The sequence below is a fragment of the Phasianus colchicus genome, chromosome 34 (assembly GCF_987193195.1).
Source record: "Phasianus colchicus chromosome 34, bPhaCol1.hap1.1, whole genome shotgun sequence".
Lineage (NCBI taxonomy): Eukaryota > Metazoa > Chordata > Aves > Galliformes > Phasianidae > Phasianus > Phasianus colchicus.
In genome coordinates this window covers 1,256,473-1,270,828 of record NC_143469.1, presented here as the reverse complement: position 1 = coordinate 1,270,828, position 14,356 = coordinate 1,256,473, and the positions used below count along the sequence as shown (strand labels likewise).

Genomic DNA, 14,356 nt, shown 5'->3' with positions numbered 1-14,356 from the left:
TGGTGCCTATAGGGGCAGGTGAAGCCCTATAGGATTGGGGGGTACCTATATGTTGTAGGAGATATTTATGGGGTTGGGCGGTGCCTATAGGGGCAGGAGATGCCCTATAGGATCTGGGGGTACCTATAGGGTCTGTGCGATGTTTATGGGGTGTGGGCGGTGCCTACAGGGGCAGGGGAAACCCTATAGGATCTGGGGGTACCTATAGGGTCCATGTGACGCCTAAGGGTTGTGGGTGGCGCCTATAGGGGCAGGTGAAGCCCTATAGGATTGTGAGGTACCTATAGGTCTGTGCGATGCTTATGGGGTGTGGGCCGTGCCTATAGGGGCAGGGGATGTCCTATAGGATCTGGGGGTACCTATAGGGTCTGGGAGACGTTTTTGGGCTTGGGCAGTGCTTATGGGATTGGGCGGTGCCTATAGGGACAGGGGGAGTCCTGTAGGATCTGGGTGTACCTATAGGGTCTGTGCAATGCCTATGGGGTGTGGGTGGTGCCTATAGGCGCAGGAGACGCCCTATAGGATTGGGGGGTACCTATAGGGTCTGTGCGATGCTTATGGGGTTGGGCGGTGCCTATAGGGACAGGGGATGCCCTATAGGATCTGGGGGTACCTATAGGGTCTGGGAGACGTTTTTGGGCTTGGGCAGTGCTTATGGGATTGGGCGGTGCCTATAGGGACAGGGGGAGTCCTGTAGGATCTGGGTGTACCTATAGGGTCTGTGCAATGCCTATTGGGTGTGGGTGGTGCCTATAGGAGCAGGAGATGCCCTATAGGATTGGGAGGTACCTATAGGGTCTGTGCGATGCTTATGGGGTTGGGCGGTGCCTATAGGGGCAGGGGAAGCCCTATAGGATCTGGGGCTGCCCATATGTTGTAGGAGATGTTTATGGGGTTGGGCGGTGCTTATGGGGTTGGGCGGTGCCTATAGGCGCAGGAGATGCCCTATAGGATTGGGGGGTACCTATAGGGTCTGTGCGATGCTTATGGGGTGTGGGCCGTGCCTATAGGGGCAGGGGATGCCCTATAGGATTTGGGGCTGCCCATATGTTGTAGGAGATGTTTATGGGGTTGAGCGATGCTTATGGGTTTGGGCGGTGCCTATAGGGACAGGGGATGCCCTATAGGATCTGGGGGAGCCCTATAGGATCCGGGTGTGCCTAGAGGGGCTGCGGCTCCCTATCTAACCCTATAGGGCCGCCTACGGGCGGGGGGGGGGGGGGGGGCGGGGGGCGTGGCCGTCTACGGGCGGGGGGCGTGGCCAAGCGAGAGATGTGGGCGTGGCCTATCGGAGGGGGCGTGGCTCCGCCCCCCCTCCCCCCATCATACAGGACTGCGGCGGGGCCGGGGGGGTTGGGTTGGGTTTGGGGGGGGGGGGGGGGGGCGGGGCGGCGGCACCGGGAGCGGCGGCGGCGGGCGAGGTGAGCGCAGGGCCGGGACCCCCCCCCCAAACCCCCCTCCCCAAAAACCCCCCCCTCAGGACCCCTCCCCCCCCCCCCCCCCAAGCCTTGGATGTGCGGGTGGTGGGGGGGGATGTTTGCGGGGGGGGTGGGGCCGTGCGGCGGTGCTGGAGGGCGCGATCGGGTCCCTATGGAGCCCCTATAGAGCGACGCCCCATACAGGGACCTATAGGGTCCCTATAGAGCCCCACGGAGCCCCTATGTAGAGGGCCCTATATAGACCCCCCCATAGGCCCTATAGGGCCCCTAAGGAATCCTATGGAGCCCCTATATAGAGGGCCCTATATGGCCCCCCCCCGACCCATTTAGATCTCTATAGGGTCCCTATGCAACCCCATGGAGCCCCTATATAGAGGGCCCTATATAGACTCCTCCCCTGTCCCATTTAGAGCCCTATAGGGTCCCTATGCAACCCCATGGAGCCCCTATATAGAAGGCCCTATATAGACCCCCCCCCCGACCCATTTAGAGCCCTATAGGGTCCCTATGGAACCCTATGGAGCCCCTATATAGAGGGCCCTATATGGACCCCCCCCCCCGACCCATTTAGAGCCTATAGGGTCCCTATAGAGTCCCATGGAGCTCCTACATAGAAGGCCCTATATAGACCCCCCCCGACCCATTTAGATCCCTTTAGGGTCCCTATGCAACCCCATGGAGCCCCTGTATAGAAGGCCCTATATAGATCCTCCCCCCCGACCCATTTAGAGCCCTATAGGGTCCCTATGGAACCCCACGGAGCCCCTATGTAGAGGGCCCTATATAGACCCCCCATAGGCCCTATAGGGCTCCTATGGAACCCCATGGAGCCCCTATATAGGGGGCCCTATATAGACCCCCCATAGGCCCTATAGGGCCCCTAAGGAATCCTATGGAGCCCCTATATAAAAGGCCCTATATAGACCCCCCCCGACCCATTTAGAGCCCTATAGGGTCCCTATAGAGCCCCATGGAGCTCCTACATAAAAGGCCCTATATAGACCCCCCCCCGACCCATTTAGATCCCTTTAGGGTCCCTATGCAACCCCATGGAGCCCCTGTATAGAAGGCCCTATATAGACTCCTCCCCTGTCCCATTTAGAGCCCTATAGGGACCCTATGGAACCCTATGGAGCCCCTATGTAGAGGGCCCTATATAGACCCCCCCATAGACACTATAGGGCCGCTATGGAGCCCCTTGCAGCCCCTATATAGAGGGCCCTATATAACCCCCCCATAGGCCCTATAGGGCCCCTATGGGACCCCATGGAGCTCCTACGTAGAGGGCCCTATATAGACCCCCCCACGACCCATTTGGAGCCCTATAGGGCCCCTATGGAACCCCACGGAGCCCCTATATAGAAGACCCTATATAGATCCCCCCCCCGACCCATTTAGAGCCTTATAGGGTTCCTATGCAACCCCACGGAGCCCCTATATAGAGGGCCCTATAAAGACCCCCCATAGAGACCTATAGGGCCCCTATTGAACCCTATGGAGCCCCTATATAGAAAACCCTATATAGACCCCCCCCCGACCCATTTAGTGCCCTATAAGGTCCCTATGGAACCCTATGGAGCCCCTATGTAGTGGGCTGTATATAGACCCCCCCATAAACCATATAGGGCCCCTATGGAACCCCACGGAGCCCCTATATAGAGGGCCCTATATAACCCCCCCATAGGCCCTATAGAGCCCCTATGGGACCCCATGGAGCTCCTACATAGAAGGCCCTATATAGACCCCCCCCGACCCATTTAGAGCCCTATAGGGTCCCTATGGAACCCCACGGAACTCCTATATATAGGGCCCAATATAGACCACCCATAGAGCCTTATAGGATTCCTATGGAGCCCTATGGAGCCCCTATGTAGAGGGCCCTATATAGTTCCCCCCTCCACCCCATTTAGAGTTCTATAGGGTTTCTATGGAACCCCACAGAGCTCCTATATAGAGGGCCCTATATAGACCCCCCCATAGACCCTATAGGGCCCCTATGGAACCCCATGGAGCCCCTATGTAGAAGGCCCTATATAATTCCCCCCCGCCCCCCACCCCCATTTAGAGCCCTATAGGGTCCCTATGCAACCCCATGGAGCCCCTATATAGAGGGCCCTATATAGACCCCCCCATAGACCCTATAGGGCTGCTATGGAACCCCTACAGGACCCCTATAGACCCCTATAGAGCCCTATGCAGCCCCTATAGAACCCAACCCCTACAGGACCCCTAACAGCCCTATAGAGCCCTATGTAGGGCCCTATAGAATTTCTATGGAGTCCCCTAGAGAGCCCCCATGGAACCCCCTATATGCCTCCCCATGGACCCCTATAGAGCCCCCAAAGGACCCTGTGTGCAGCTCCCAGTGAAGCCCCTATAGACTCCCACACGGATCCCCTATAGAGAACCTATAGAACCCCTAACAGAGCTCATACAGATCCCCTATATGGAGTCCCTAAATAGAACCCGAATAGAAGCCCATATAGAGCCCCTATGCAGCCCCCATGGATCCCCCCATAGAAACCCCATACAGCCCCTACAGAACCCCCCTATAGAAGCCCCCACAGAACCCCTATGGTCCCCCCATAGAATACCCCATATAGAGCCCCCTATAAAGCCCCCTAAACAATCTCCTATAGAACCCGTATCGAAACCCCATAGAACCCCCCCCCCATAGAACCCCCATAGGCTTCATATAGACCCTGTAGAATCCCCTATAGAACCCCATACAGCCCCTGTAGGACCGTCCTATAGAACCCCCCATAGAGCTGCCATTGCCCTCCCCCTATACAACCCCTATAGGACCGCCTATAGAGCTCCCATAGAATCCCCCCTAGGCCCCATAGGATCCCATTGCCCCCTCCAGCTGCTGGACCCCTATAGAACCCCTGTAGATCCCTATAGAACCCCTATAGAGCCCCAGTGCTGCTGTCCGTGATGCTGTTCCACCACAGAACCCCTATAGAACCCTATAGAACCCCGTAGACCCCTATAGATCCCGATAGAACCCCCACAGACCCAATTAGAGACCCATTGCTGCTGTCATGGGTGCTGAGCCCTATAGAACCCTATAGTACCCCTATAATCCCCAATAGAACCCCCATAGACCCCATAGAACCCCTATGGCCCCCCAGAGACCCCTATAGATACCTATAGAATCCCCACAACCCCATTAGAGCCCCATTGCCGGTGTCCTTGGTGTTGAACCCCATACACCCCTATAGAACTTCCACAGCCCCCATAGAACCCTATAGACCCCTATAGAACCCCAACAGCCCCCATAGAACCCTATAGAACCCCAGCAGCCCCCATAGACCACCATAGACCCCTATAGAACCCCAGCAGCCCCCACAGAACCCTATAGGCCCCTATAGAACCCCCACAGCCCCCATAGAACCCCATACACCCCTATAGAACCCCAACAGCCCCCATAGACCCCCATAGGCCCCTATAGAACCCCAGAAGCCCCCATAGAACCCTATAGAACCCCCACAACCCCCATAGAACCCCATAGACCCCTATAGAACCCCAGCAGCCCCCATAGAACCCTATATAACCCCCACAGCCCCCATAAACCACCACACACCGCTATAGAACCCCAGCAGCCCCCATAGAACCCTATAGACCCCTATAGAACTCCCACAGCCCCCATAGACCCCCATAGAACCCTATAGAACTCCAGCAGCCCCCATAGAACCCTATAGAACCCCCACAGCCCCCATAGACCCCCATAGGCTCCTATAGAACCCCCACAGCCCCCATAGAACCCTATAGAACTCCCACAGCCCCCATAGACCCCCATACACCCCTATAGAACCCCCACAGCCCCCATAGAACCCCATACACCCCTATAGAACCCCAACAGCCTCCATAGACCCCCATAGGCCCCTATAGAACCCCAGCAGCCCTCATAGAACCCTATAGGCCCCTTTAGAACCTCAACAGCCCCCATTAAAGCCCCATAGACCCCAGTAGAACTCCAGTAGCCCTCATTAGACCCCCACAGACCCCTATAGAACCCCAACAGCCCCCACAGACCCCCATCCCCTATGGAACCCCAATAGCCTCCATTAAAGACCCATAGTCCCCTATAGAACACCAACAGCCCCCATTAGACCCCCACAGACCCCTTTAGGACCCCCACACCCCTCATTAGAGCCCCATTACCGCTGTCCTAGGTGCTGAACCCCACAGACCCCTATTGAACCCCAACAGCCCTCATAGACCCCCACAGACCCCAATAGAACCCCAACATCCCCCATAGACCCCCACAGACCCCCATAGAACCCCAATAGTTCCCATTCGAGCCCCACAGAACCCTATGAAATCCCAACAGCCCCCATTAAAGCCCCATAGACCCCAATAGAACCCCAACAGCCCCCACAGACCCCCACAACCCCCATAGACCCCCATAGACCTCTATGGAACCCCCACACCCCCCAATTAGAGCTCCATTGCCGCTGTCCGTGGTGCTGAACCCCATAGACTTCATAGAACCCCAACAGCCCCCAATTCGACCCCACAGACCCCTATTGAACCCCAGCAGCTCTCATTAACCTCCATGGGCCCCTATAGAACCCCAACAGCCCCCACAGACCCCCACAGACCCCCATAGAACCCCATAGACCCCCGTAGACCCCCATAGAGCTCTATGGAACCCCCGCACCCCCCACTAGAGCTCCTTTGCCGCTGTCCGTGGTGCTGAACCCCATAGACTCCAATAGAACCCCAACAGCCCCCAATTCGACCCCGCAGACCCCAATAGAACCCCAGCAGCCCTCATAGACCCCCACAGACCCCTATAGAACCTCAACAGCTCTCATTAACCTCCATAGGTCCCTATAGAACCCCAGTAGCCCCCATTTGACCCCTACAGACCCCCATAGAACCCTAATAGCCTCCATTCGAGCCCCACAGAACCCTATGGAACCCCAATAGCCCCCATTAGGCCCCCATTGCCACAGTCCTTAGTGCAGAACCCCATAGACCCCTATTGAACCCTAACAGCCCCATAGACCCCCATAAGCCCCTATAGAATCCCAGTAGCCCCCATTAAAGCCCCATAGACCCCAATAGAACCCCAGTAGCCCGCATTAGACCCCCACAGACCCCAATAGAACCCCAACAGCCCCCACAGACCCCCATAGAACCCCAGTAGCCCTCATTAGACCCCCACAGACCCCTTTAAGACCCCCACACCCCTCATTAGAGCCCCATTGCCGCTGTCCGTGGTGCTGAACCCCACAGACCCCTATTGAACCCCAACAGCCCTCATAGACCCCCACAGACCCCAATAGAACCCTAACAGCCCCCATAGACCCCGCAGATCCCCATAGAACCCCAACAGCCCCCATAGACCCCCACAGACCCCCATAGACCCCCATAGACCTCCATGGAACCCCCACAGCCCGCATTAGAGCTCCATTGCCGCTGTCCGTCGTGCTGAACCCCACAGACCCCAATAGAACCCCAACAGCCCCCAATTTGACCCCACAGACCCCTATTGAACCCCAGCAGCCCTCATAGACCCTCACCGACCCTATAGAACCTCAACAGCTCTCATTAACCTCCATAGGTCCCTATAGAACCCCAGTAGCCCCCATTCAAGCCTCACAGAGCCCTATGGGACTCCAGTAGCCCCCATTCGACCCCCATTGCCGCTGTCCTTAGTGCAGAACCGCATAGACTCTTACTGAACCCCAACAGCCCCATAGACCCCCACAGACCCCAATAGCACCCCAACAGCCCTCATAGACCCCCACAGACCCCTATTGAACCCCAACAGCCCCCATAGACCCCCATAGACCCCCATAGACCCCCATAGACTTCTATGGAACCCCACAGCCCGCATTAGAGCCCCATTGCCGCTGTCCGTGGTGCTGAGCCCCCACCCCGCGGCCCTCGAGGCCCCGCCCAGGGGTTCCTCCGTCGCGGGTTCGAATCCCTCCTCCCCCTCTCCGTTTCCCCCTCCCCTCCCCTCGTTCCCCCTCCCCTCCCCTCGTTCTCCCCCCCTCCCCCCGGATGCCCCCCCCGCGCCCCGCGGTGACGGGTATTCTCGGGCGGATAACACGGCCGCGCTGTTATTGCTGGAGAATACGCGTAGCCGAGGGGACGCCCCGAGCCGGCCTCCTCGTGCATCCCCTCGTGCATCCTCGTGCATCCCCTCGTGCACGAGGCCGTGCATCCTCGTGAGCCCGCGGGCATCTCCAGTGAAGCTTTAGGCGTCCTCGGTTGTCCCTGTGCATCCGTCCCCGTGCATGCTCTGCACCCTCGTGCCTCCCCGTGCACCCTCGTGCAACGCCGTGCATCCTTGTGCCTCCCTGTGCCATATTGTGCCACAACCTGCATCCCCGTGCATCTTGGTGCAATGGCATGCGGCCTCGTGCAACCATGTGCACACGGCTGGGCAACTTCAGTGTCAGTGTGCATCTGTGTCCGTGTATCCTCTGCGCTCTTGTGCATCCTCGTGCAAGTCCGTGCAACCTGGTGCCACTCTGAGCATCCTCGTAATCCCTGTGCACCGTTGTGCCTCCTCGTGCATCCACTCATCCTCATGCATCCCAGTGCAACCTCATGCCTCCCTTTATGTGCACCGTTGTGCACCAAGTGCGTCCTCCACGTGCATCTCCACACACCCTCGTGCATCCTAGTGCAACCCTGTGCATCCTAGTGCATCATTTTGCACCCTCGTGCCCCATTACGCATCATTCTGGTGCAGCATCGTGCATCCCTCGTGCGACGCTGTGCAACACCGTGCACCCCCGTGTGCCCTGGGCAGCCATCCTCGTGCATCCCCGTTGCATCCTCGTGCACCCACCCCTGTGAATCCCCGTGCAACACTGCACGTCCCTCACGCCCCTGACCCCACACATTCATATACACCCTGCTGCATCCTCGTGTGTCCACGCCCATGCATGGTCGTGCAAGCTGGCGTCTCCTCGTGCACCGTCGTGCAACCCCCTGCATCCTTGTGCATCCCCGTGCATCCAATCCCCGTGCCTCCTGGTGCACCTCGTGCATCCCGGCACGTCGGCGCATGCGCAGAGCCGCGCCCGACTCGCCCCGTTGCCCGGCAACAGCCCGCCGTCGCCAAGCAACGCGTTGCCAGGCAGCGGGGAGTGACTGACAGCTCCAGCCACGCCCCCCCTCCCGGGTACCGCCTCCCTATTGGCTGAGTGGAGCGGAAAGGGGCGGGGAAATGGAACTCGTCGGGAAACGGGGCGGTGCTGGATTGGCGGCTTGAGCGGCCAATGAAAAGCGAGGAGAGAGAGGGGTTCGCGGGCGGGAAGGCAGAGCGCCCTCCTCTCCGTGCCCTCCGATTGGCTGAGACGCGAGCGGTGGGCGGGAGCGGGAGGAAGCCTCTTCTGATTGGCCGGGGCTCGCGCCGCGAGCTGAGAGACGCTCCTCTCCGATTGGCTGAGGAGAGCGCGGCGGGAGGGAGCGGCGCCGCGGGATTCTCCCCTCTGATTGGTCGAGACGAGCGGTGGGCGGGAGCAGCGCTGAGGGAAGCCGCTCCCCGATTGGCTGAGGCGGAATGGCGGCAGCGCTGGAGCGGGCGCTCGGTCCGGCCGGGTCGGAGGCGGCCGCGTCAGTTCCGGAGTCACCGCTGTTGGTGCTCGGCCCGGCGGGCTCCGGCCGCACGGCGCTGCTGCTGCGGGCGGCGTTGGCGGGAGGAGGAGACGGGCCCCGAGCGCTCTTCTTAGCGCCCAGCCCTCCATCGCGGCTCCCGGACGGCGGCGGCGGCGACCCGAGGGCGCTGCAGGTGAGAGGGGGCGGGGCTTGGAGCCGAAAGGGGCGGGGCCTCGGCGTGTGGGCGGGGCCTCGCATAGGGAGCGTGGCGGGGTGAGGGGGGCGTTGCTTTGTGGGCGTGGCTTCGTATGTGTGGGGGCGTGGCTTTGAGATGGGGGCGTGGCTTGTGGCTGTGGGCGTGGCTTTTGCGTGAGGGCGTGGTTTGTGGGTGTGGGGGCGTGGCTTTGTGAGGATTGAGGCGTGGCTTTTGCGTGGGGGCGGGGCTTTGTTCGTCTATGGGCGGGGCTTTGAGAGTGGGCGTGGCTTTATGGAGATTGAGGCCGTGCGTTTGGGTGGGGGCGTGGCTTTGTGGTTGTGGGCGTGGCTTTGGGTGGGGGCGTGGCTTGAGGGTGTGGGGGCGTGGCTTTGTGAGGATGAAGTTGTGGGTTTAGCGTGGGGGTGGGGCTTCGTGGCTGGGGGCGTGGCTTTTGAAAGTGGGCGTGGCTTCTGGGTGTGGGAGATGGTGCTTTATGGCTGGCGCGTGGCTTTGTATTGGGGGCGTGGCTTGCGGGTGTGGGGGCGTGGCTTTGACTGCAGGGGCGTGGCTTTGTGAGCATAGGGGCGTGGCTCTGGGGAGTGGGCGTGGCTTTGTGTCTGTGTAGGCGTGGTTTTGTGAATGTGGGGGCGTGGCTTTTGACTGGGGGCGTGGCTTTGTGAGGGGCGTGGCTTTTCGGTGATTCTGCGGGTGTGGGGGCGTGGCTTTTGACTGGGGGCGTGGCTTTGTGGATGCAGGGGGCGTGGGTCTGTTAGAATGGGGGCGTGGCTTTGTGGGTGCAGGGGCGTGGCTTTGTTGCTGTGGAGGGCGTGGCTTTGTGGGCTTGGGGGCGTGGCTTTGAGTGGAGGCGTGGCTTTGTGGTTGTGTGGGTTGTGAGGAGGCGTGGCTTCTGAGGAGGCGTGGCTATATGAGAATAGAGGGTGTGGCTTTGAGCGGGGGCGTGGTTTGTGGGGTGTGGGGGCGTGGTTTTGTGGTTTTGTGGGCGTGGCTATCTGAATGAGGGCATGGCTTGTGTGTGGGGGGCGTGGTTACGCACGATGGGCGTGGCCTAGCGGAAAGGGGCGGGGCTGCGCGAGTGGGCGGGGCTTGCAACAAAGGGGGCGTGGCTCTGGTGTGTTTCGTATCGCCTGTGGGCGGGGCCAGGATTGGGGGCGTGGCCTGATGATAGGGGGCGTGGCTTGTGGGGGGTGTGGCCTGACCTCCCTTTTCCCACTTTTCCCGCAGCGCCTGGAGCTCCGTTACCCCCCCACCATGGCAGCCCTTGCCCAGGAGTTGGGGGCAATGGCAGCCCGAGCCCGGCCCCCCGGCTTGCTGCTGCTGGACGGCTTGGAGCATTACATCCAGGGGGGGCCCAGCGCTCCCGCCCGCCTGGCCGCCCTGCTGTTGGAGGCCTCCCGTGCCCCCCGCCCTCCCGCCCAGCTCCTGGCTGCCCTTCGCCTGCCCCCCCCCGGCCCCAGAGTGCTGCCCGTCCTGCGCCGTTACTTCCCGGCTGAATGCCGCCTGCGACCCACACCTGGGATCCCACTGAAGGTGAACGTCCGCCTCGTCTTGCCCGGAGCGGCCCCACGGGGCTGGAGGCTGAGCTTTGGGCCCCACGGAGAGCTGCATGTCACCCCAGGGCCTGGGGACGGCGATGGGGATGAGGATGAGGACGGTGATGGCAGTGGGGATGAAGCCTGAGGGTGAGTCTGGTGGTGAGGTGGAGCCCGGGTGACACAGTGACACGACGCCCTGGTGACATGGAGCCCACGGGTGTCACTGAGCCTGGCTGATGTTGAGCACCAGTGGCACGGTGACATGGAGCTGCCAGGTGACATGGAACCCAGGTGGCATGAAGCCCAGGTGATGTGGAGCCCAGGTGACACAGTGACATGGAGTTGCCAGGTGACGTGGAGCCCAGGTGATGTGGAGCCCAGGTGACACAATGACATGAAGCCCAGGTGATGTGGAACCTGGGTGACACAGTGACACAACGCCCTGGTGACAGCCCAGGTGATGTGGAGCCCAGGTGACACAGTGACACGGAGCTGCCAGGTGACATGGAGCCCAGGTGACACGATGACATGGAGTCCAGGTGACATGGAACCCAGGTGACACAGTGACACGGAGCCCTGGTGACATGGAGCTCACAGGTGTTGTGGTGCCACTGAGCCTGGCTGATGTTGAGCCCAGGTGATACAATGACATGGAGCCCAGGTGATGTGGAACCCAGGTGACACGGTGACATGGAGCTGCCAGGTGACATGGTGACATGGAGCCCAGGTGATGTTGAGTCCCAGTGCCATGGTGACATGGAGCTGCCAGGTGACATGGAGCCCAGGTGACATGGAACCTAGGTGACACAGTGACACGGAACTGACGTGGAACCCAGGTGACGTGGAGCCCAGGTGATGTGGAACCCAGGTGACACTGTGACGTGAAGCTGCCAGGTGTCACAGTGACATGGAACCCAGGTGACATGGAGCCTGGGTGACACAGTGACATGGAAACTTGAGCCCAGGTGACACGGAACACAGGTGACACAATGCCTGTATGTCACAGAACCTGGGTGAAATAGAACCCAGGTTACATGGAACCCAAGTGACACAGTGACACAGAACCCAGGTGACATGGAGCAGCGGTGACACAGAACCCAGTTGGCACAGAGCACAGGTGACGTGGAACCCAGGTGACACAGGGCCCAGGTGACACAGAATCCAGGTGATGCAGTGACACAGAGCCCAGGTGACATGGAACCAAGGTGACACAGAAGCCAAGTGACACAACACCTATATGACATGGAACCCAGGTGACATGTAACGCCGGTGACACGGAACCCAGTTGGCACAGAACCCAGTTGGTACAGAACCCAGGTGACACAGTGACAGCTGTGTGTGAACCTGGGTGACATGGAACCCAGTTGGCACAGAACCCAGGTGACACAGAACCCAGGTGGAACAATGCCCATAAGACATGGAACCGAGGTGACACGGAACACAGGTGACACAGAACCCAGTTGGCATGGAACCCAGGTGACATGGAACACAGGTGACACAGAGCCCAGGTGACAAGGAACACAGGTGACACGGAACACAGGTGACACAGAACCCAGTTGGCATGGAACCCAGATGACATGGAACACAGGTGACGGTGACACAGAATACAGGTGACACGGAACACAAGTGACACAGAACCCAGGTGACACCGAACCCAGGTGACACAGAGCCCAGGTGTCACAGTGACGCGGAACCCAGGTGACACGGAACCCAGGTGACACAGAACCCAGGTGACACTGCCTATATGGCATAGAACCCAGGGGACACAGAACACAGGTGACACAGCGACACAGTGCCCAGGTGACACGAAACCTAGGTAACACGGAACACAGGTGACACGGAACACAAGTGACATGAAACACAGGTGAGACAGTGACATGGAACCCAGGTGACAAGAAACCCAGGTGACAGAACCCAGGTGACATGGAACCCAGGTGACACAGAACACAGAACCAAAGTGACACAATGCCTATATGACACAGAACGCAGGTGAAATGGAACACAGGTGACACAGAACCCAGGTGACACAGTGACACGGAACCCAGGTAACACAGTGCCTATATGGCATGGAACTCAGGTGACGTGGAACCCAGGTGACACGGAGCCCAGTGACATGGAAGCTGAGTGACATGGAACCCAGGTGACACGGAACCCAGTTGGCACAGAACACAGGTGACACAGTGACACAGAACCCAGGTGACACAGAACCCAGGTGACACAGTGACATGGAACCCATTTGGCACAGAACCCAGGTGACACAGTGACATGGAACCCGGGTGACATGGAACCCAGGTGACACGGAACCCAGGTGACACAAAACACAGGTGACACAGAGCCCAGTGACACGGAACCTGAGTGACATGGAACCCAGGTGACAAAGTAACATGGAACCCAGGTGACACGGAACCCAGTTGGCACAGAGCACAGGTGACACAGTGACACAGAACCCAGGTGACACAGTGACATGGAACCCGGGTGACATGGAACCCAGCTGATATGGAACCCAGGTGACACGGAACCCAGGTGACACAGAGCCCAGTGACACAGAACCTGAGTGACATGAAACCCAGGTGACAGAGTAACGTGGAACCCAGGTGACACGGAACCCAGGTGACACAGAACCCAGGTGACACAGTGACATGGAACCCATTTGGCACAGAACCCAGGTGACACAGTGACATGGAACCCGGGTGACATGGAACCCAGGTGACACGGAACCCAGGTGACACAGAGCCTGGTGACGCGGAACTTGGGTGACATGGAACCCATTTGGCACAGAACCCAGGTGACACAGTGACACGGAACCTGGGTGACATGGAACCCAGGTGATATGGAACCCAGGTGACACGGAACCTGGGTGACCCGGAACTCATTTGGCACAGTGACATGGAACCCAGGTGACACGGAATCCAGGTGACACAAAACACAGGTGACAGTGACACGGAACCCAGGTGACCCAGAACCCAGGTGACACGGAACCCAGGTGACACAGAACACAGGTGACACAGTGAATGGAACCTGGGTGACACGGAACCCAGGCGACACAAAACCCATTTGGCACAGAACCCAGGTGACATGGGAACCCAGGTGACACGGAACCCGGGTGATATGGAACCCTGGTGACACAGAACCCAGGTGACACGGAACCCAGGTGATACAGAACCCAGGTTACACGGAACCCAGGTGACACAGAATTCAGGTGACATGGAACCCAGGTGACATGGAACCCGGGTGACATGGAACCCGGGTGACACAGAACCCAGGTGATACAGAACCCAGGTGACACAGAACCCGGGTGACATGGAACCCTGATGACACGGAACCAAGGTGATACAGAACCCAGGTGACCCAGAACCCAGGTGACACGGAACCTGTGTGACACGGAACCCATTTGGCACAGAACCCAGGTGCTGCAGAGCCCGTGCGACGCACGGGTGGTGATAAGAAGTGCCAAGAGCCGACAGCCCACCTTATCAGTGCCCACCCCCCCCCCAGATATGACACCAGCGTGGGGCTGAGCGCCTGCAGTGCCCCCCTCCCCCCAGCCCTGGTGGCTCTGATAAGGCCTTATCACCAGCACCCACCCCCCCGCACACCGC

The 14,356-nt window shown here is 59.4% G+C and overlaps 2 protein-coding genes across 10 annotated transcripts in view; both read left to right on the top strand.

Moving 5' to 3' along the window:
* The window catches only part of PLPPR2 (phospholipid phosphatase related 2), a 38,745-nt gene extending 30,184 nt beyond the window's left edge, over positions 1–8,561 (top strand). Inside the window, 1 exon segment of the mRNA XM_090128604.1 lies at positions 8,367–8,561. Within this exon segment, the coding sequence (XP_089984730.1) occupies positions 8,367–8,561 (195 nt within the window).
* On the top strand, positions 7,461–14,275 carry SWSAP1 (SWIM-type zinc finger 7 associated protein 1). 9 transcript variants are annotated; one of them, XR_016460902.1, is made up of 3 exons: positions 7,461–9,201; positions 10,447–12,691; positions 13,725–14,275. XR_016460902.1 is itself a non-coding variant. In XM_031609535.2 (2 exons), exons 1-2 carry the CDS (start codon positions 8,974–8,976, stop codon positions 10,900–10,902), a joined length of 684 nt encoding a protein of 227 aa, XP_031465395.2. In that variant the 5' UTR covers positions 7,461–8,973; the 3' UTR covers positions 10,903–14,275. The 9 variants fall into 9 exon arrangements, 1 of the variants encoding a protein (XP_031465395.2); XR_016460901.1 differs by having other exon boundaries at positions 13,655–14,275; XR_016460900.1 differs by having other exon boundaries at positions 10,447–12,953; positions 13,384–14,275.
* Positions 14,276–14,356: the final 81 nt, after the last annotated feature.

Excerpts from the sequence above, each read along its gene's own strand:
- SWSAP1 (XM_031609535.2), top strand. The coding sequence starts at position 8,974 with ATGGCGGCAGCGCTGGAGCGGGCGCTCGGTCCGGCCGGGTCGGAGGCG. Across the intron at positions 9,202-10,446 it reads GCGACCCGAGGGCGCTGCAG|CGCCTGGAGCTCCGTTACCC; the intron begins GTGAGAGGGGGC and ends CTTTTCCCGCAG.